The 23,599-nt window shown below is 42.5% G+C and overlaps 1 protein-coding gene across 5 annotated transcripts; it reads right to left on the reverse strand.

Moving 5' to 3' along the window:
- Nucleotides 1–3,668: 3,668 nt before the first annotated feature.
- dhodh (dihydroorotate dehydrogenase) lies at nucleotides 3,669–13,364 on the reverse strand. 5 transcript variants are annotated; one of them, XM_071401459.1, is made up of 9 exons: nucleotides 13,226–13,364; nucleotides 12,599–12,808; nucleotides 12,076–12,275; nucleotides 9,747–9,829; nucleotides 7,104–7,291; nucleotides 6,550–6,600; nucleotides 5,170–5,323; nucleotides 4,870–5,029; nucleotides 3,669–4,758 (listed from the first exon to the last, which is right to left on the reverse strand). In XM_071401459.1, the coding sequence occupies exons 1-9, from the start codon at nucleotides 13,241–13,243 to the stop codon at nucleotides 4,665–4,667; spliced, it is 1,158 nt and encodes a 385-aa protein (XP_071257560.1). In that variant the 5' UTR covers nucleotides 13,244–13,364; the 3' UTR covers nucleotides 3,669–4,664. The 5 variants fall into 5 exon arrangements, with proteins under 5 accessions (XP_071257560.1, XP_071257555.1, XP_071257556.1 ...); XM_071401454.1 differs by having other exon boundaries at nucleotides 6,487–6,600; XM_071401455.1 differs by having other exon boundaries at nucleotides 6,487–6,600; nucleotides 12,599–12,799; nucleotides 13,226–13,320.
- Between the last annotated feature and the right edge of the window lie 10,235 nt (nucleotides 13,365–23,599).

Genomic DNA, 23,599 nt, shown 5'->3' on the forward strand with positions numbered 1-23,599 from the left:
CTCTACTCAATTGTAATTTCTCTTATGAGTGGAGCATATGAAACAACTAGATACGAGTCCCTTCGAGTTAAACAATAGTTTGACGGCTTTGCTGTTGGATGTTCAATGCACATCAAGGAAACACAAATATCACATTTAAGTAAACGGCATCATCTATAAAAGAGAAAAGAGAACTATCATTGGACTGGACCAATCATTGGACTGGACCAAGAGAGAGGAGAGGGAGGGGACATCAGTACAGAATTAGACCAGCAATTTGAATATTATAGCCACAGTGTATTCCGCCAGCAGCGAGTAGTTCATATGGTGCTATGTGACGCAGTCTCCTAATTCGTTCAGGGGAAAGTCAAAGAGTCAGGACCCCAAAATAAATGAGAGTAGTCCATTTTTATTTTTTCACGTTCTTTTGCATGCTCCAGGAACAGAGAGCAGCTGTTAAGTTTGGTCAACATGTTTTGTTTACAAGCTTTGCATGCAGATTATTGGCAAGAGTCTATGTGTATTGGTATCCACGTGTTGTTGGACTCACTCACTGTAGTCCGTATTCTCTGAACGAACGAGGATGCCTAAATCAGAGAAGGTAAGTACTTAGAGGCATTCAGTGCTATTCCTGGGGCCTGAGGGCAGCTGTCAAGACATGTCTCCACACAGCTGCTACTGCTCAGAAGGCGCTGAATCACACCATCTGGGAGCAGGAGTGACTATGAAACACTGCTGACAGCAGGCAGATTCACACTTACAGCACGCCTGATGACTGAAGAGAAGTGCAGATGCGGTCATATACACTGCTCAAAAAAATAAAGGGAACACTTAAACAACACAATGTAACTCCAAGTCAATCACACTTCTGTGAAATCAAACTGTCCACTTAGGAAGCAACACTGATTGACAATAAATGTCACATGCTGTTGTGCAAATGGAATAGACAAAAGGTGGAAATTATAGGCAATTAGCAAGACACCCCCAATAAAGGAATGGTTCTGCAGGTGGTGACCACAGACCACTTCTCAGTTCCTATGCTTCCTGGGTGATGTTTTGGTCACTTTTGAATGCTGGCGGTGCTTTCACTCTAGTGGTAGCATGAGACGGAGTCTACAACCCACACAAGTGGCTCAGGTAGTGCAGTTCATCCAGGATGGCACATCAATGCGAGCTGTGGCAAAAAGGTTTGCTGTGTCTGTCAGCGTAGTGTCCAGAGCATGGAGGCGCTACCAGGAGACAGGCCAGTACATCAGGAGACGTGGAGCAGGCCGTAGGAGGGCAACAACCCAGCAGCAGGACCGCTACCTCCGCCTTTGTGCAAGGAGGTGCACTGCCAGAGCCCTGCAAAATTACCTCCAGCAGGCCACAAATGTGCATGTGTCTGCTCAAACGTCAGAAACAGACTCCATGAGGGTGGTATGAGGGCCCGACGTCCACAGGTGGGGGTTGTGCTTACAGCCCAACACCGTGCAGGACGTTTGGCATTTGCCAGAGAACACCAAGATTGGCAAATTCGCCACTGGCGCCCTGTGCTCTTCACAGATGAAAGCAGGTTCACACTGAGCACATGAGCACATGTGACAGACGTGACAGAGTCTGGAGACGCCGTGGATAACGTTCTGCTGCCTGCAACATCCTCCAGCATGACCGGTTTGGCGGTGGGTCAGTCATGGTGTGGGGTGGCATTTCTTTGTGGGGCAGCACAGCCCTCCATGTGCTCGCCAGAGGTAGCCTGACTGCCATTAGGTACCGAGATGAGATCCTCAGACCCCTTGTGAGACCATATGCTGACACATGCACATTTGTGGCCTGCTGGAGGTCATTTTGCAGGGCTCTGGCAGTGCACCTCCTTGCACAAAGGCGGAGGTAGCGGTCCTGCTGCTGGGTTGTTGCCCTCCTACGGCCTCCTCCACGTCTCCTGATGTACTGGCCTGTCTCCTGGTAGCGCCTCCATGCTCTGGACACTACGCTGACAGACACAGCAAACCTTTTTGCCACAGCTCGCATTGATGTGCCATCCTGGATGAACTGCACTACCTGAGCCACTTGTGTGGGTTGTAGACTCCGTCTCATGCTACCACTAGAGTGAAAGCACCGCCAGCATTCAAAAGTGACCAAAACATCACCCAGGAAGCATAGGAACTGAGAAGTGGTCTGTGGTCACCACCTGCAGAACCATTCCTTTATTGGGGGTGTCTTGCTAATTGCCTATAATTTCCACCTTTTGTCTATTCCATTTGCACAACAGCATGTGACATTTATTGTCAATCAGTGTTGCTTCCTAAGTGGACAGTTTGATTTCACAGAAGTGTGGTTGACTTGGAGTTACATTGTGTTGTTTAAGTGTTCCCTTTATTTTTTTGAGCAGTGTATAATGACACCCTTAAACGGTTCACAATTTATTTTTTAAATAAGTTAAATTGAAAAAACGAACTGAAAAATCCGAACTGAAATGGAGATTTTTCACTTCGAAGTCAAAAAATGGCCTGGACTAAATTATAAAAAATTGTAATTAATTTGTTTGGAGGCAAATTCTTGTTTACTGTGTAATTTCTCTCACCTGTGGTAATTTGCAGGTGCATAAAGGGTACAAATTCACTTGGGTGGTGGACCATTCTTGATACACACGGGAAACTGCTGAGTGTGGAAAAACCCAGCAACATTGTTTTAATGCTTAAAAATCCTTCTTTAACCTGTCTCCTCCCCTTCAACTACACAGATTAAAGTGAATTTAGCAAGTGACATCAATAAGGGATCGTAGCTTTCACCTCAGTCTATGTCATGTTTTGTGTGTATTTGACCAGATCTGTATGACTCTAAGATGATGTGCACTGGATCTAAATAGGAATGGTGTTTAGAGAATCATCTATGAACTATCTCTGACAAGTGGTCTCTGCTCAGATTGTCAGATGGGTCTGTTTTGTTTAGATGCCAGTCTTCTCTGTCAACACACTCCTTTTCTGACAAATCCAGCTTTTGGGGAGTAAGTCTTTGTCTGTCTGGACTGGATCCTCAGGAGGAAGAGAAGGATCCCTCCACAGCTGGTACATTCTGACCTACATGTATTCTGAGATCAGAGGCAGTGGCCAATAGATCGGCAGCAGGACCCCCGGAGTCAGGGAATCAGGAGCCAGGGAGACCCTCCAGGAAATGTGTTAGTGTGTGAGCACACTAAGAATAACATTTATTTACCCACAATGCTACAGTACAGTGCCTCTGAGTTAAGCCAGGCTGATATCGAATCACGAGCACCGTGCCTGCTTGAATTCTCATGACCCCTTAGGAAGGACTCAACATTAAGAGCAGTACCTTCTTTACCCTAGGAATGTATCGAACCCACTTATGAGAGTAGTGGTGAAAGGTTATTCTGACACAGAAAAATATATGTACAATGAACAAACTCTGGCAGAAACATTTGCTCAGGGGTTGGTGAGTGAGTAACCTCTAATGAAAGAGAGCTATAATGCCGTACAGGGCTTATACAAGGCCCATGAAACGGACAACCTCTAAAGAAGTCAACTGGGGGAGAAGAAGTACAAGCCAGGCTCTGAGAATAACAGGTTCCGATAGAGCCTCAATAAGATCGACCGGGACTTTGATGACCAATGACAGCATTTCCCGTGCCACCCAAAAACATGCACATTGAGCGTGGAATACCAAAATAAGATATGGACAGTAAAGACATAAGAATTTAAAATGGACATTTATTCTTGCCTGAGGCGTGTGCTCGAAGGTTCATGTTTCTCAAATAGCTCAACTATACAGTTTAATGTACACGACTTAACATACATTGAGTAACCCCTTGACATTACACTCGTAACAGGAGGCATTACAATTGAATTCAATCTATGTAACAGGTCAGAAATAGGACAGAGAACCATCAGTGCATCCTCTTGGACTTGGCTCTCTGTCACTGACCTCTTATTCTGGTACACTTCTCATCCGTCTGCTATACTGCTGAGAGTTAAGGCAGGTTTTACCATCTTACAGTGGGATCATGTGTATTTAAAGCCTGCTGACATTTGGCAAGTAATTGTGCCATTGCCCTTTCTTTAAAATGTCAAAGCTGTTATATTTCCTCAGTGGTTAACTGACTACTGCTGCAAGGCTAAATGGTAATTGTCATTCTGCTCATTGCTAGGTGATCAGCACTAACTTCAGATGAGGTCTCCATTATGTGGGTAGCAGTTCAGCGATTTACAAGGGACGTGCAGTTAAGCACTTTGAATGGAAGCTATTTGTGAACAAATGTTCAATTTCTATAGTCACATAGTTCTATAAATAGCAGCACACAGTATTTCTGAATAGAACACACATTATATTTACATAATTAAAAAAAAAAAAGATTTTCTTTTTACATACATTACACATGACAATGTGACTGCTAGTGTCAAAATACTGTTAGCACTTTGGTGTCATTTAGCACTTAACCATTCTTACGGTTACGTCGCCTAATAACCAACAGATACAGTAAGAACCGTGAAATGGGGCAGGTTCCCAATACTGCTGTAATATTTGTGCGCACAGATATCATTCTAGCCAGGCGTTACATGAATTGACCAGGCAAACCACTTCATGTACTATAGACTTCAATTAAAGGCAGGAAACTGACAAAGGCATCAGTCTATATTGTAGTCAGTCTAACCTGTAGAACCGACTGATATTGACACTCAGAGCCTTGATCATTGTCCCTCTCTAGACTGTTGTTGAAATCTCCCCTCTGCTCCTCTATGGTCAGCTCCAACAGCATCTGATATGCTTGCAAATCCTTGTTCTCTGTAAAACATAGGATACGGTCAGAATACTACAAATACAAGCAATTTGACTAAATGAAACCACATTAAGTCACGAAGTAAAAAAAAAAAACACATGTAAGTTCACACTTACTTTAAAAGCTGTTCTAGTTCCCTTTTGATTTTGGTGACAACTGGTGGACCTTGATAGGTTAAAGAGGTGTACAACTGGACCAATGAGGCTCCAGCACAGATCTTGTCCAGGGCATCTTGTCCACTGGCTACACCCCCAACTCCAATGATTGGCACCTTACCTTCAATGAGAAAGAGCAATATTGGGTGAATGAAGAGAACATTCTATACACCACCACCCACAATCAATCAATCAGGCCAGTACCAGCTGCAGCAACAGCCATTAGCAGTGTTATGATGATCCTTCATTTATCCTACCTACCTTTTGTCAAGCTGTACATCTCTCTCACAGTGCGTGTAGAGAGCTCCTTGATGGGCTGGCCGCTCAACCCTCCCACCTCTTTACTCTGGGGGTCCTGTAGGGTCTCAGGCCTGGATACTGTAGTGTTGGAGACCAACAGCCCATCCACACCAAGCTAAAACACAAATCATGATTACCCATTTGACCTTACCCCATAATACCAAACCTAATTGTTCCAGGCACACTTGAACGAATACACTCAGGCTGCCTTTAGACAGGCAGCCCAACTCTGACCTTTTTTCCCCACTAATTGGTCTTTTGACCAATCAGATTAACTCTGAAAAAGATGTGATGTGAAAAGATGTGATTGGTCAAAAGACCAATTAGTGGGAAAAAGATCAGAATTGGGCTGCCTGTCTAAACGCAGCCCGAGTGTATTCGTTCAAGTGTGCCTGGAACAATTAGGATGCTACACTAACTCCAACAGAATACAGAACTCACTTTTAAACAGAAGGATCATGAAAAATAAGTTACGATTTGTTCATCTTAATTCTCAATGATTGGACTGTCTCTTCGAATACTCTTCGAATATTTGCTGTGCTTTCTATTGGTCTTTTTCCATTCGGAGTCTGTCCCCTTACATGAACACAGAAAAACAGAAACACTCCTCCAGTCACCTTAACATAGAGAGTGGATAGGAGGCAACACTAATGCATTCAAATCAATTTGGTGACATAAGTCCTCTGCTGGCTAAGACCCACGGCTGCAGGACTGATCTGATGACGGCTACAGAACACAAGCCGACTACGTGAGCGGGGTGAGAAGTGTGCTCAGGAAGATGAGCAAACAGGAGAAACACGGATGACCAAAGTAAGCAGCCCCAAGTCATTGGGGGCTATATACTGTAGGTTAAGGCTTGGTGAGTAGGCTACATAGAGAAGCCCACAGGACCACACTGACCCCTGTGTGGCTAGGCCTCTGACTGACCCCTGTGTGGCTAGGCCTCTGACTGACCCCTGTGTGGCTAGGCCTCTGACTGACCCCTGTGTGGCTAGGCCTCTGACTGACCCCTGTGTGGCTAGGCCTCTGACTGACCCCTGTGTGGCTAGGCCTCTGACTGACCCCTGTGTGGCTAGGCCTCTGACTGACCCCTGTGTGGCTAGGCCTCTGACTGACCCCTGTGTGGCTAGGCCTCTGACTGACCCCTGTGTGGCTAGGCCTCTGACTGACCCCTGTGTGGCTAGGCCTCTGACTGACCCCTGTGTGGCTAGGCCTCTGACTGACCCCTGTGTGGCTAGGCCTCTGACTGACCCCTGTGTGGCTAGGCCTCTGACTGACCTCTGTGACCACATCAGCAATGTCCTGCTTATCCTGGGCGTTGAGGTCAGGGGCAATCTTTACCAGTACAGGTGGCCTGCTCCCCCCCTGTAGGGCATCACGCTCCTTCAGCACCTGGATGGGAGAGGGGGGAGGTGGAACGGGGGGGACAGGAGGGTACAGGGATACACACGAGCCACCACAGACACACAATCAATAAGATCCATCACATCCACACAGGTCAATGAGATTTAACAATGTACAGCACAACACGGAGACCAAACAAGAGCAATACAGTTGAGCAGTTGTTCCTAAGGTTAATCGTGTTCAATCCAAACAGCGCTATGCTGTACTTGCTTGTGTGATGTGTATGTTGTCTAATGGGAAGTCAATTATCTTTTGACATAGAAATCTATATGAAAGCTCACCGGCTATATCAATAAAAGTTGAACAGAACTGAACAGAAACACCAGACTTCAATAAAGGAAAAGTTGCAACAACATGCTCTCTGGAAAGCCAACGATACTGTCAACATAAAATAAATAACATGTATGATATCACATCTGAGTGTGACATCCTGGTTAAATAAAGGATAAATAAATCACATCTAGGCCAGTCAAAAATTGCCAGCCACTGACCTTGTACAGCAGTTGTCGCAGTTCCCCTTTCCCCTGCAGGTCCCTGAGGCCTGGGGTGTTGGGGCTGCTCACGTTCACCACCAGGTAATCAGCCAGAGGGCCCAGCGTACGCACCCCCTCCAGGTAGTCTGCCGCTGCATCCTGCGACAGCTTGTTCTTTCCCAGGTTGATGCCCAGGGGCAGGCCAGCTAAAAACACACAGACAACAGGATATATTCCGGTTATGAGTCCCTGGGAGAGGTTAAGGTCAGAATATAAATAGAATGCCAGCGACTGAATTAATGAGAATACATTGTCCGCAAGCGTCGACTGCGTCACGAGCGTTTAGTGCATCAAATTACGCCTCGATAACACCAACAGCGTCATTGCATTTTGGTACACCAGAAGTACCTGCATTTCCAATGGAACGCTGTGTTCGCCTTGCAGCATTGAGTTGCAGAGGCAGTTGCAGTGCGCTCTGTGTGGCGCATAAGTTGGATATATCGAACGTATGCATCAAACTGTATGCGTTGACAGAGATGGTAGGCGAAGGTGAACGTTGCACACGTATCCAGATGATACTGCGTGCCATTTTGGGCAACACCCCTGTCGGTGTGATCGAGGCATTAAAAGCAAGTACATTTTTCTCGCGTCGACGCGGAGCAATGCAGGTGAAATTAGCTGATAAATTGTAAAAAATATATATATAATAATTGACTGCTGGTGAACGCATTAAAAAGTGTCTATTTAGTGTTCATAAGTTTAACTGCGCGCCAACATTATGTAGGCTGGTGCTTATGAAAAACGGTGTAGTAATGCATGAACGCAACGACATTCTACATTTAGAAACTGGATTTGGTTTCGGGAATGATATATCACGTGAACAACAGTATCACGGTTGTTGCTTACAGCCGATTGGATTGAAATACAGCTGAAACAACGTGCATGGTTAGCGAGTGCCTTGGTTTAAATGAATCAAATCTGTTCCAGAGATTGAATGGGTTTTTGGTACAAAGGGAATTTGAGGAATTGTTACGCTCTTCCCTACTTCGCTAAGTAAAGTTGTATGGTTAAAAAGGTCAATTGGGTTGTAGGCTATGGTTTATCTGACAAATAGACGACCTATTTGAAAGCAATACAGTGGCCTACCTGTTTTGATGTTGGGCATATAGTCTCTAGGCTACTATGGCTGGAAAACCTAGAATGAGGTAACTCAGATTTCAAGAGACTATACAACTGTTTATAAACCGCTTTCCATGACAATTACGGCTTAATAACTGGCTTACGTTACGTCGTTTATGTGAATTAATGCTTGCCAGTCTCGCACAAGCAAATTCACGCCGTTGACGGACATCCCCCTTGTGATTTCGGCTTAATGTCCCAATCCAAATCAGTGGGGAACATTTAGACATCCCCCTTGTGATTTCAGCTTAATGTCCCAATCCAAATCAGTGGGGAACATTTAGACATCCCCCTTGTGATTTCAGCTTAATGTCCCAATCCAAATCAGTGGGGAACATTTAGACATCCCCCTTGTGATTTCAGCTTAATGTCCCAATCCAAATCAGTGGGGAACATTTAGACATCCCCCTTGTGATTTCGGCTTAATGTCCCAATCCAAATCAGTGGGGAACATTTAGACATCCCCCTTGTGATTTCGGCTTAATGTCCCAATCCAAATCAGTGGGGAACATTTAGACATCCCCCTTGTGATTTCGGCTTAATGTCCCAATCCAAATCAGTGGGGAACATTTATACATCCCCCTTGTGATTTCGGCTTAATGTCCCAATCCAAATCAGTGGGGAACATTTATACATCCCCCTTGTGATTTCGGCTTAATGTCCCAATCCAAATCAGTGGGGAACATTTATACATCCCCCTTGTGATTTCGGCTTAATGTCCCAATCCAAATCAGTGGGGAACATTTATACATCCCCCTTGTGATTTCGGCTTAATGTCCCAATCCAAATCAGTGGGGAACATTTAGACATCCCCCTTGTGATTTCGGCTTAATGTCCCAATCCAAATCAGTGGGGAACATTTAGACATCCCCCTTGTGATTTCGGCTTAATGTCCCAATCCAAATCAGTGGGGAACATTTATACATCCCCCTTGTGATTTCGGCTTAATGTCCCAATCCAAATCAGTGGGGAACATTTAGACATCCCCCTTGTGATTTCGGCTTAATGTCCCAATCCAAATCAGTGGGGAACATTTAGACATCCCCCTTGTGATTTCGGCTTAATGTCCCAATCCAAATCAGTGGGGAACATTTTGTTGTAAATGCTCTATTTTACTGAAAACTAGAGAAATATGGCAAATTGAATTCAATCAAACTTGAAACAAACACTCTTCATCAACGATATAATGCAATGTTTTAAAAATACAAAGGTGAAAAAAACATTTCAGTCGTTTGCTTTTTGTCTGTCAATACAAGACAGTATAGGCAGGATTGACTCATTTGTAAGTGTTTATTAGCTGATCTGCCAGTGTGATTAGTATTAGGAATGCCTCTCTGAGCCAGGGTAAAGGGAATCTCCATATAAAAATACAGGCAGAGGATTATAGTGTAGTGTAGTTGCCTGAGACACTTGTCAGCTCACTGTCCAACCCATCTATCAGTCTGACAGACAGGACAGAAACATGAGTTATGTCTCTAGTACCTTTAGTCAGCTCTACCTGGGTGCCTTCTCTTGCCTTTAGTCTCTCCCGTGCTGCTGCAAGACCACAGCTGTTGAACCCATATCTGAAACATACCCACAAGAGGTTAAGTTCATGTAACACACAAAAATCTAAACATTTGCCAAAAAAAGCAACCATAAGCAATTTAGGATTCATTCCTTTATCATGCCATTATGATACAGTACGTGTTAATCCCTGATTTTCTAGGGTGCACATTCAATTCATTTGACTACTAAAATACATGATACATGAAATCCTGATGTGTTTTTTGGCAAAATAATTGCAGTCAGTTGAGTAAAACTGTAATAAACACCACCATAAGGAAATGAGGCCTTTAATCATCTAATGCACTCATCTTGACTTTTAACTTCTGGGAAGCTGTATTGTTGTACACTGAGGAGTGAAAGAAGCACTCCGGGCATATTATTATACAAGGGGCTTGTTAGTCTGAGCATCTCACATCCCTGCATATCATACATGCTAAATTGAATTAATCATATTGATTCGAGATATACAAAGACTTATTGTAATTTACTAACTACATTAAATACAAGACAAACAACTTGGATACATCCACAGTGAGCTCCAAAAGTATTGGGACAGTGATACATTTTCTGTTGTTTTGGCTCTGTACTCCAGCGTTTTGGATTTGAATTGATATAAAAAGCACTTTTTGTATATAGTCCCCCCATTTTAGGGGACCAAAAGTATTGGGACAAATTCACTTACATGTGTATTAAAGTAGTAAAAAGTTAAGTATTTGGTCCCAGACTCATAGCACGCAAATACTACATCAAGCTTGTTACTCTACAAATTTTTGGGATGCAATTGGTGTTTTTTTGGGGGTTTTGTTTCAGATTATTTTTTGCCCAAGAGAATTGAATGGTAAATTGTTTGTGTGCATCTATAAATTGTTGCTAGTTTGTGTATGTTTGCAACTGGTTTGGATTTATTCATTTTTTAAGAGAAGATAAAACTTAAAAGAAATTAATGTAAAATAAATGTATTGTGGCATTTTTGAGTCACTGTTATTGTAAACACTTCTAAGTTAATGTGGATGCTACCATAATTACGGACAATCCTGTATGAATCATGAATAATGATGAACGAGAAAGACGCACAAATATTATAACCTCTCACTATTACAATAGCAGGTGAGGTTAGCAGTTAGCATTTGGGGGGGGGGGGGGTGCCGCCAAAGTGACAAAATACACAATTTACCATAATTTCTGTTGGGCACAAAATAATGTGTGAAACACAACCAAAACAAACAGCAAATGCATCCAACAAATTTGTAGTCACAAGCTTGATGCTGTCATTGCATTATATGAATACGGAACTAAATACTTAACTTTTTACTACTTTAATACACATAAGTGAATTTTTCCTAAAATGTTTGGTTTCCTAAAATAGGGAGACTATGAGCAAAAAGTGCTCTAATTACTAAACGGTTCACCCGATATGGATAAAAATTCCCTCAAATTAAAGCTGACATATCATTCCAAAGTACTGGAGTACAGAGCCAAAACATTTTTTTAAATGGTGCTGTCTCAATACTTTGAGCTCACTGTATAAGCCCTACTGTTGTTGTTCTAGGGCAGTGTTAACATCAGTCAGTCTGTAAAATTTGCTATTCAAAACACTTAAGAAAATCACAGAAACGTATCACCCTCATCCCTGAAGAAATGGGATGGCTCTGGATATTCTTTCAGTGGTATGCTCTTAAATGTTTAGAACAAATGTCAAGCAAGCATAGACAGCCATGACAAAATGCACACTTCTTTATCGTATAGCAATTATTTACAAATACTTTAATATATGGATTTACATTTGGATCTGGGATGCTTTTTCCTGAACTGAGGATTAACTTCTCTGACAACCAATGTCCCTTCATATACGCAAAGTAGTGTGTTCTAACAACTCATGAATATGTATGTTCGTGCCTTGGCATCTCATTTCACAGCACTTTTCAGAGAATGAAAGCGAGCGCAACGAGGTAGCAGTGTAACACCCTGATAACATTCATTTGGCTCCTTCATTTCAGTGTGAAGAAGCTGTGCTACAACAAAGATAAAAGGGAATTCATATTGTAGTCTGTCACTAGTCTCAATGTTAAAAAAAAGTGAAATGTGTAGGTGGCAGGCTTATTCCCTTTGAACAGAGTGGAGAATGACAAAATAAACTACCTGTGATGTCTCTGTTCGCTGCCGTTTGACACAGAATTCACAAGCTAAAAACATTTGTCTATAATGAATGACAGTCAGCCATGCCATGGTTCAGTAGCCATGTCTTATTCATTCAAAACCGTACCGGTTGATGACCGCCTGGTCAGTGGTCAGTCTGAACACACGTGGTTTGGGGTTCCCCTCCTGGGGTTTGGGGGTGATGGTCCCCACCTCCACGAAGCCAAAGCCTAGTCTATACAGCCCGTCAACAGCCTCCCCATGCTTGTCAAATCCTGCTGCTATCCCTATGGGGTTCTTGAACTTACGGCCCATGACGTTCACTTCCTGGAATAAGAAGTAACAACACCAGGTTAAAATTTTGCCTAAATTCCATGGAAGTACACAGTGACCAAAAGAACAGTTACAACTTCGACTAAAAATGTTTAAAATGAGATTTGACTAGCTAGGGTGAGTCGAGACAGTGGGAGTGAAGGTTCTCAAACAAAGCATACATTCCGTTCTAATCTTACACCAGCACAAAGGCAATTCAGTGTAAGCAAGGAGAGTGAAAACACCCAACAGGAATGAACCTAGCCTGGTTAAACCAGACTAAACATAGCAAAATCTGTTTGCATGCCAGACTAGAGGACACCTCCTCCCACACTGACCAGTGATGCTGGGTCCCTGTAGCGGTTCAGAGGCACCAGACCCAGGCCGATTAACCTCACAGCCATGACATGGGCTGTCTCTGCTCCCACAATCCTCTGCAACAAGGGCATGAGCTGGTTGGTGTAGAAGCGCTCATCTCCCACAGCAGTGAGGTAGGAGACAAACAGGATGCTGCCGGACCCTATGATCTTCACTGCGTCCTCCAGACGCTGCAAAGAAAAATAAAACAATGTGATGGGAATAAACTGAAATATGATGCATACTGTTGTTGAAGCACAGGTGAACTGAGGGGTGTTTCAATTATTTTTCTATTACTAGATGACAGAGAGTGATCCAGAATCCAGTGGGTATACTTCAGCATGCCTGAGTCTGTCTAGTCATTCAGGATTCAGCAACAGTTAACTAGCTTACCACTTCACAGAGTCTGGTTACATGAACACGCTAACGTTAGCTAGCTAGCCACAGGGTAGCAAGCTAAGTTAGCTAGCTCACTTCATTCAACAACACTCTGATTGTAGAAGCTAACGTGAAGTGGCTACTGTCCAGTTTCGCTTACCAAATAGTAAAAACATTGTTCATGACAAATACAAACCATTAAAACATCACAGTTTCATCAATGATGTTACCTTCAGTTGTCCCGCCATGGATGTTACATCACTTTGCAAATGTCTGGAAGCATTTCTCTCACATTGCCCCGAGAACCACTTCCTGAATGTAATCTCACGATACTTCAAAGGCAGCTATGAACATGTCAAGTCAGAGTTCAATGATGATTCTGCAAGATAAACATTACAATTTGTTATGATTAATATAATAAATGAATATGAGTAAGACAAAGGACTCATTAGTAACTATAGTAATTCACTGAGTAAATTAGCACAAATAAGATCAAATAAAATGGCAGATGTTAAAGATGAAGGGATAGTGTATGAGCCTAAATTAATTTCATAAGCCAATTGAAAACCAAAGATGTATTGTTACAACCCTGCTCAATATTAGGCCTTGGCTACATCAAATTGACTTGTAAAGTGGAGTAGATTGAGAAAGGTTTTTCTTCTAAATTTCTACCCTTGAGTGACGTAAAGGAACTTTTTCACTTTGCATGTTGTTTGAGTGTCTGTAGTGATTTTCCTAATGTAGTAAGAGTGTATTCACAGTTTTTCGAAAGAAAGCTTTATAATTTCCATAAGATGGGCAGTGTGCCTTTCTTCCAAGAGCAGTACTTGTTGCAGTTTGTAGGCTACCATAGCTCTACCATCTATAATGGATTTGTTCATACGAGTCTCTTTGTTTTTGTGGATTTCTGTGGGGATTGTATCTACGGCCAGTACAGCATGCAATGAAGAGGATGCAGATAATGCCACTTCAATAAAATTCAAACATGTGTTCGGGAATTTGGCCTATGAGTTTTCTCAAAAGCCAAAGAGCTGGTATCAAGCCCAGGAGTCCTGCAAGGAGCGAGGAGGGAAACTTCTGATGGCCCTGAATTGCAAGACTAAGAGCATCCTTCAGGACTTCTCAAAAGAAAGACACACAAAAAACCTCACTTGGTGGGTGGCTACGGGGGTGTTAGGGCAGTACCAGGGGCCGGTGATCGGTGAGTAAAAATACTGGTAACCCACTCGAAAATACTAGTAAACCACTCTATACTATGGTTCCAGGGCTGCTCTGTGTCTTTTGAATAGGTTTTGTTAGACACTGATTTCTCTATAGCTGTAATTGAAAAATTATTGGTCAATCTGCTGTAACTACATCCATTTTTGGACTTATAAATAAAAAATATGTACCCATTGATTCCTGAAGAATATAACTTATAAATGCCTCATGAGCTCAGTTCAAGTGTCGTACCCCGTCAGAACCCAAAATATAAGCTTGTTTGACTCCAATGTTTTAAACAAACTAAATGTAAACAAACACTTTATAGCCTCAAAACATGTTTAAACTATAATGTTGTTATCATGGACGGTCAATCCTTGCATTCATAGCCCTCTCTATGAACGGGGCACAGATATCAGTTCAATGTCAAGTTTTGATTTACATTTGGTTGAGTTGGTTGAGTTGTCAACTAACATGAATTCAACAACAAAAATTCACCATGTCGTTGAGTATATATATTTATTTATACCTTAACTAGGCAAGTAAGTTAAGAACAAATTCTTATTTTCAAAGACAGCCTAAGAACAGTGGGTTAACTGCCTTGTTCAGGGGCAGAACAACATATTTTTACCTTGCCAGCTTGGGGATTCGATCTTGCAACCTTTCGGTTACTAGTCCAACACTCTAACCGACTGATCCCTAAGCTACCTGCCGCCCCAATGTTAAAAGTTGGGTGAAAAAAATAAGAACATTTCCTTATATTAATTACTTAAAAAAAAAATCCAATCAGTTTTCTACATTGATTCAACTTCATCACATGACATTCTTTTGTTTTAATGATGTGGGAACAACATTGGTTCAACCAGTTTTTGCCCAGTGGGTACATTTCTCCAGCCCCATCCCTCAGCTTTTTAGTGAAACAATGGCGGGGAGTATGCTTTGTTATTCTTTCAATGGCTGATTGCCTCTTTAGGCCCTCTGTGAACCATGAACATTAAATTGATTTTCTAATTAAATGATAAAGTTGAGTCATCTTAATTAAGCCACTGCTTATGGTCTTGATGGAATTCCTGAGCTATACAGAGGCCATTTGTAAATGACAACTACCATGTACGAAGCACATCTTCACTATTGATCGCTTATCAGTGTCAAATGATGTCAGCAAAATCCATTCTTTTCATAAGCTCATTTAACATATTTCCACCAGTCTTGGAACATCATAGCCATAGGGAAAGCTTAGAACCAAGCTTTCACACTTGATCCAACAGCTATGATATAAGGACATTTGAAATGATACATTGTTGTTGGAAAACAGAATATTAAAATAACAGTATTGTATGGGAAATAGTACATTTCATAGCTTTTCAATAATTGTTTCATTTGTCTGTAGTTAATAATGCTACTGGAGAGAATGGTGCTTCTAAGGGGAATGGGAGTACCCCACTCCTCTGCACCTATGTGATGATGGATCCCTTTCAGCTGGTGACCTCAACCAACTGCAGTGCCTGGCGGGGCTACCTCTGCACCCTGGGTACAGCACCTTCGCTAACCCCATTTTAACATGTTTTAAAAAAGACTGTGTCCTGATCCTTATTGTAAGCAGATATGCTGCAACGTTTTCCTTCATTATTTAGTGTAGAGGCCTGAATGATATCCTGCATGACATCTGTGCTGTATAATTCTTGTTCTACAGATTTGAATGTATCTGCAAATCCATCAAATAGTATGGTAAGTGACTTTTATTAATGGCCTTTATCCATGGTTGTAATTCTATGGTGTAGTGTCAGTAAAGTTATTATCAATATGAATGGTTCTTGTTGACTTTCGTAGGACAAACAGGGAGCAAGTGGCAAATCAAGACACTGGAGAAGCCATCAAATTAAAGTCAACCGTGAGTTTGTTTGGCAAGTTTGTTTCACAGTTTCAACCATTCATGTACTTCCATGAACTAAACGTCTCTCTCCCTCGCTCTCTCTCTCTCCCTCTCTCTCTTATCCTATAGGTATGTCAAGGAGTCTGTCAAGCATGGAGAATCAGGTGACCAACATGGACATGCTCCTCAAGGTCAGAAATGCTGCTGTGTTAAAAGTGCAGTGTGACACATATTTCAAACTCTTTTTGTTATCAAAGCATTAACACAATTATAGTTTTCAGTGGTTGGGAGTTTGCGGCCATATCCTCTGTTTTGTTTCAGGAGGCTCAACTGGAACTGGAAAGAATGGAAAAGGCTATAGGAGAGCCTACAGACGCCAATGGGGTAAAGTATCACAATGACGAAGGACATGTAATGTAGTAAGATGGGTGTGGTCAGTGGAGTAGATGACAGCGTTTAGGGCCACTGGAACTTTCAGTCATAGTGCTCTCTCTCACCACAGAGATACATTATTATCAAATCAGCAAACAGTGAATGTAATTAAATAAATCATACTGCTGTATCTGGTAAATTTGGGCCTAACCTGAACCTTCCCCCAACAGAAAAAGTACCTTGAGCTTCTGCTACAGGGAGCCCAGATGCTGTTTCCAAGTAATTTGAAATTAGACAACAGGACTGCTAGCATTATCATCAGCTGCGCTGGGGGAGTCATACTCCTCAAAATGAAAAGATGTGGGGTGGACAGTGACACTAATGTGGTGGGTCAAGCAATGATAACTTTCATTATTCTAACATTAAAATGTAGGCCTACATACTACTGTAAACCTATACATCTGTTTTTAGTTTGTGACATATGACAAAAGTGGAGTTCATTGAGAGTGCATTTCGCTGATGTTCTGCTGTCTTCGAACAGGACAAGGAAATGTTTGATTTGGCCTTTGAGATTTATAAGGCAGTAAGCTTAGTAGTGACCACAGAATCTAATGAGCCCTTCTTCGTGAAGCACCCAACAGGCAGCATCTACCAGATCAGGTTAGTGTTTACAACCCGGAGCTCCTCCATCTCACTCATTGGTATAGCCTCCAATTCTACACTCTTAGAAAAAAGCGTTCTAAAAGGTTTTTTTTGCGGAGGGATAGGGTTCTACCAAGAACTGTTTTTGTCTGAAGAAACCTTTTTGAAAGACAGGGTTTTTTTGTAATGCAAATAGTTCTACTTAGAACCTTTTTCATACTCATATCCGTTTATGGAAGAAAGGGTTATTTGATAATTGTTTGGAAGGCAAGGCAGATTCTTTGGAAGGCAAGGGTTCTACATAGAACCCTTCTTTATCTGAATAAGCTTTATTATTGTAATTGTTTTTCTTTCAAACATTTTAACATCCAGAGTTTAAGTAATCCAATAAGTTTTAAACTGTACCTTTATGGACATATTTGTGTATTTATCTGGTATTCCATTAATCATTTTACATAGACAGTACTGACATAATTGATATCTTTGCCATGATTTCTCTTTCAAATTAGTATTTTCTGTGATTTTATTGAGCAGAGAGTAGGAGAATAGAAGGGAGTCTGAGTGAACCAGCAGTGTACTGTATGGTTCACAGCAAATTTGACCGTTTTTTCTAGTGTACATTTTTCAGTGTAACATTTCTAGTGTTGATTCAGGAGTTAAATGAATTTAACAATCAGTGGTGTAAAAGATCCCCAGTGTTGGTGTTAATAACCAGAGTTAAATAACATACATTTTCCTAAACAAATTGTGGGTGCAAGTTGTGGGTGACTAAAATTGCCAACCGTTGGATATCCTCACTCTGGCTGGATTCCTGGCTAAATTCCCAAGCTGTCCCTCATACCGTCACGGTCACCTAATCATCCCCAGTTTACAATTGGCTCTTTCATCTCTCTCCTCTCCCCTGTAACTGTTCCTCAGGTCGTTGCTGTAAATGAGAATGTGTTCTCAGTCAACTTACATGGTAAAATAACGGTAAATAAATAAATAAATAAATAAGAACTGCACATCACTTTACAAGCCAGCATAATGTGTTCTGTAAACCAGGAGTTTCTTAACACCACTGTGTTAGGGTATAATTAAGCCCTCAAGAAAGGCCTTATGATACGCTTAATGTTTTGTCATAAAGAGTTTAATTTTAAAGGATTATAAGACTGGTGGAAACGGTTAATTGGTTAATTGAGGGTTCTAGGAAGAACTCTTCAAATATATAACCCTTCATAGAGGGTTCTAGATAGAACCTTTAGAGGATAAAAGGGTTCTTGGTAGAACCCTTCAGAGGGTTCAAGGCAGAACCCTTCATAGAGGGTTCTACCTAGCACCAAAAGGGGTTCCCCTATTGGAACAAACCAAAGAACCCTGTATGGTTCTACTTAGCACCTGTAAAACTACGCTTCTTGCTGTCCTCTACTTGAATGCGAGCCATCTGACTCTTGTCTCGTCTCCCTCAGCCTCACCCCATCACAAATGGATAACAAGGTTCTAGGGTCAGAGGACGATGCATACATCAAGCTTCCATCTTTCTCTGCATTGCAGTCCTCGCTGGAAAACCACTCACTTGTTAATGTACAGGTCTGTACAATAAACAACATTGATGATGCTGTTTTGTTGTGCAAATAGTATTTTATCTTTATATATTTTTTCTTCCTCTCAGGTGACCACTTTTAGAGGCAACCCATATCCGTCGACTGAAAACATCACAGGATCAGTGTGTACCCTTGTACTAAGGGATGGATTGACGGAAATCAGTGTAGAAAACTTGACAGAGCTAATTGAGGTAGGCTACAGGATAGAACAGGCCAACTACTTTAACTTTAGCATGCTGTCATTCCATCCTCATTTCCCTAACAGAGATGAGGGAACCATGAATGCAAATAGATTTGGTTGTTTCTCTCCCTTCTCTATAGATCATTCTTCCACGCCCAGATGCTCCTGTGCTCTCTGGCATGACTGTATCCTTGGAGGAAGGGGCTCGCGTTGGGACCTCTTTCAACACTACGGACCCCAACATCACAGTCATATTCACCATAGAGCCCAGTGTCAATGTGTCCATAGAACTGCTGCTGGGCCTGGGCTCCCCACCCAATGTCACCCACTATAAACACCGCACCATCCTGAGACACACAGGTAGAGGAGGATTCCACCACCATAGTTACTGCTAGGCATAACATTACATCCACTGTGCTACTGCTTTCATTCAATCTAGCTGTCTGGTATGTACATAGATTCACATACTACTTTTGATATTCATAGTGATTCACAAGCTTTAAGACATGTCTGTCTGGCATTTCGCACTGTAATTGGAGGTCGGGCTCTCAAACGTATTGTTGGTTTGCTTTCTTAGCCTGGGTGGTACAGAGTAATCCATGTTCATAGCCTATTGTGGTCTTTCAGAGGGTTATCGCTGGCTGCTCACCCCTGAGATGATGGAAAAGGGAACAGGCACCTGGTATGTGAATGCCAGTCTGTTTAACTCAACCTGGAGCAAGGGCCTGACACTACAGATCACCACCTTCACTACTAAGTGCATGTACTGGAACACTAAACAGCTGACATGGAGCATAGCTGGCTGCTGGGTGAGGCTGCTATTAATGATCCCTATCCCTCCTTTGTCTCCATCAGAGTATGAACAAACCTAATTGGTAAGCGTCGGTATGCGTTTGGGACATTGTGGAAGCGTTTGTCTGTGTTGTCTTGTTCTAGGTGGGTATACAGTCAACTCCCAGGATGACACATTGTCTGTGTAACCACCTGACGTCGTTTGGGAGCTCTTTCTTTGTGATGCCCAACTACGTGGACGTGTCGCTCACAGCTCAGTACTTTGCCACAGTGAATGAGAACTATGTGGTGGTGGCGTTGCTCTCTGCCTTCTTTGGCCTGTACCTGGTCACTCTGCTCTGGGCCTGCTATGCAGACAGGAGGGCCCTCACCAGGGTGAGTTTATCAAGGCATATACAAACACAAACACACACAAACTGATGCTCACACACATACACACACATACACACGTACACTGAAACACTTGTTTTGTCCACAGAGGAAGATGACATTCCTGAAAGATAACCACCCATGTGCCAGTTATAACTACCTACTGAATGTCCAGACTGGCAGTCGGAGAGGGGCGGGTACCTCTGCCAATGTAAGATGGGGTGGTAACTGAATAGATCCTTCATTCATTTCTGTGGTCAGTTTACTTAGCATAGGAATATCAATACCATTATCCATGCTAATCAGAGTATTTTTTTAAAATGTAGGTTACAGTCAAGTTGTTGGGTACACAGGGGGAGAGTGAGCCCCACCACCTAAGTGACCCTGATAAACCAGTATTTGAGAGAAGGGGTGTGGACTTGTTCCTGGTGACCACACCCTTTCCCCTGGGGGAGCTGACGGGCATCCAGCTGTGCCATGACAACTCTGGGGGGCACCCCTCCTGGTAAGCACCAGGGCAGATGACACATCATCCCTGTAATTATTGTGACTTGTTTAAAGTCAAGGTCTTTTTGAAATCACTCCATACTATCCATTGGCATGTTTAAAAATGATTTGTGGCACACTAAACTCTTAGGTTCGGGTTAAGAATCTGCAGGGACAACAAGGACCTATAAATACTGGGCTGTTAAAGTAGTTTAGGTGTGACATTATCAAGCTTTGCTCTCCTCACCCTTGGAGACCTGGTAGAGTTTCATCACAATGACGCTTCAAAATAGCATCCTTGCCTCCTCACCTCACCTTGTCTCCTCCTCTCCTCCTGTTTAATACCTGTCTTAAAGGTCCAATGTTTACGTATTTCTCACAATATCAAATCATTTCTGGGTAACAATTAAGTACCTTACTGTGATTGTTTTCAATTAAAATTGTCAAAAAGAAACTCAATAGCTTCTTAGCAAAGGATTTTGCTCGGACTATCTGGGAGTGGGAAGGGGAAAACTAGCTGTTACTAACAGAGAGGTTTGGAACTCTTTTTCTTATTGGTCTGTTGTCCCCAGGCAGGCCAAAACTCCATCCCACCAAAACAGGCTGAAATTCCAGGGTATCTTTTTAAACAGTTCTTACACTAAAAAGGCATTATCATCAATTTCATAGTATTATTCCAACCTCATAATGTGGAAATATAAAACACAGGAAAATCATGTTTTTGACTGCACTGGGTCTTTGAATACCACAACAAAAATATTGCAACCACTGCTATGCTGGCAGGGACTTGTTTTTGTTTTTATCTCTACAGTCTAGGAATCTCTATCTCTACACAGGGAATAATAAGTTGTTTCTTGAGTGTGAGGTCACGTTTCCTCCCACCAGGTATCTCAACAAGGTGACGATCCAAGACCTGCAGACAAAGAAGGTTTGGCACTTCCTGTCCTCATCATGGCTGAGCTCCGACAGGGGGGACGGGCTGACCAAGAAGACCCTCAACGCTGCCAAGAAGAACGAGATCAGAAGCTTTAGGTGACTGACCACCAGTAGAAGACAATGTTACAACATGTATGTAGAGGATTTCTCGGCAAGGTCAAATATCTTACAATGTGCCATGGAGTTTTAATTCTGAACCCTTGTATCCTAGACTACTTTTCCAATGTAATTCCTCTGACTTCCACCCTGGTCATCCCCTAATGTCCCACACTTTCTATGTCCTAGAAATATTTTCCAGACCAGGACTTCGACAGGCTTTAGAGATCAGCACATCTGGGTGTCCATCGTAGACCCTCCCTGGCGTAGCCCGTTCACCCGAGCACAGAGGGTGTCCTGCTGCATGAGCCTCCTGCTCTGCACCATGGCCATCAACATCGCCTTCTGGAAGATCCCCAAAAACCAGCAGTCTCCTGTCATCTTCACCATTGGTAAGTCCATAGAGATACAACATTATATTGGGTACTAGATAAGTCCTTGTGGGTGAGTCAATCAGTCCTCTTTTGTGACTGTGCCGTTCATATCTGAGCCCACATCTAATGAGCTGCCTCTGATAAGGATGGGCAATAATGAGCTGCCTCTGATAAGGATGGGCAATAATGAGCTGCCTCTGATAAGGATGGGCAATAATGAGCTGCCTCTGATAAGGATGGGCAATAATGAGCTGCCTCTGATAAGGATGGGCAATAATGAGCTGCATCTGATAAGGATGGTCAATAATGAGCTGCATCTGATAAGGATGGGCAATAATGAGCTGCATCTGATAAGGATGGTCAATAATGGGCTGCCTCTGATAAGGATGGGCAATAATGAGCTGCATCTGATAAGGATGGTCAATAATGAGCTGCCTCTGATAAGGATGGGCAATAATGAGCTGCATCTGATAAGGATGGGCAATTTTATTCTCCACTCACATAGAAATTGGAAATTTTGGCTATCGGAAAAAGTTTTTTCGACAGTAAGAAGATAGCGGTGCAGTACATGGGAATTATGATTAGCCTGCAGTGTGGATGATAACATATCATACTTTTTAGATGCAGCTGGGTTAAGTATCAAAGACAAGGACTTGTCTCAATTATAAATGTTAAATCCAACTCAAGGCTCTTTTCTCCTTGGTGTTCACAGAGTTACAAGGACTAGTAGTTGTAGGCAGTGGATGGCTCTTCATAACCCTTCAGTAGACAACGTTTCAGCCACATTATTTCGACTATCCAGCCCTGAAAGACCTTGTCACACAGCACAGAGTGGTTATTCAATGACCCCAAGCCCTTGATAAACCTTTCATATGGCTAAGAAATTCTTGACCCAGAACACCACAACAAGTGTTCAGACATTGAATGATATATTGAGTGATATAGCTTCTGTTGTTGTGCCTTGACTCCATAATGGTGTGCTTTCATGTCCCAGGTTCGCTGGAGGTCACTTGGGAGGAGATCATGGTGGGGGTGGAAAGCGGTTTGCTCATGTTCCCCATCAACATCCTCATCATCACCATATTCCGCAGTATCAAGCCACGATTCGTCCAACCAAAGGAGAAAAAACACAATATGCAGGGCCTGAAACCCCTCGCTGTTACCATGCCAACCATTCTTAAGGTCCTCTCTTTACATTTTCAAAATAAAGTGTTGTTGCTGTGTTATAGTTCTGCTCCATACTTTGTCTATAACCTTCAAACACTCCCATCGTTTATTCCTTTAAGCTGTGCCTGCCTTTTTTCTTACCTCCAAGGCCATACACTATCTTATTGGTCATAGCAACCATTAACATTGATACTGGCAACTGTGTTTATGTATGTTCTGTCCTTAAGTACTGTATTCCTGTGTACTACGTCCCTATCTAGGACACAGAGGAGATGGTGAATCTGCTCTGTAAGAGCCAGAGGAACAAAGTGCCTGAGCTAGAGAAGAAGCTGGAGTCATGCGATGACCTTTGCTCAGCCTTGGGCAGAGTGCAAGGGGTCATTCAGCTTATGCAAGGTGCTTCACTGACACTGCAAGAGCAACCTTACAAGTCACACAGGTTTTGACATCATTGTAATTGTTGGAGATGTCCTAAAATTTGATGCGTCTGCCTACGTATCACTAGGGTTGAGTGAGAGTGACCCACACTGGGT

Source organism: Salvelinus alpinus, chromosome 5, assembly GCF_045679555.1.
Source record: "Salvelinus alpinus chromosome 5, SLU_Salpinus.1, whole genome shotgun sequence".
In the NCBI taxonomy this organism is placed as follows: Eukaryota; Metazoa; Chordata; class Actinopteri; order Salmoniformes; family Salmonidae; genus Salvelinus; species Salvelinus alpinus.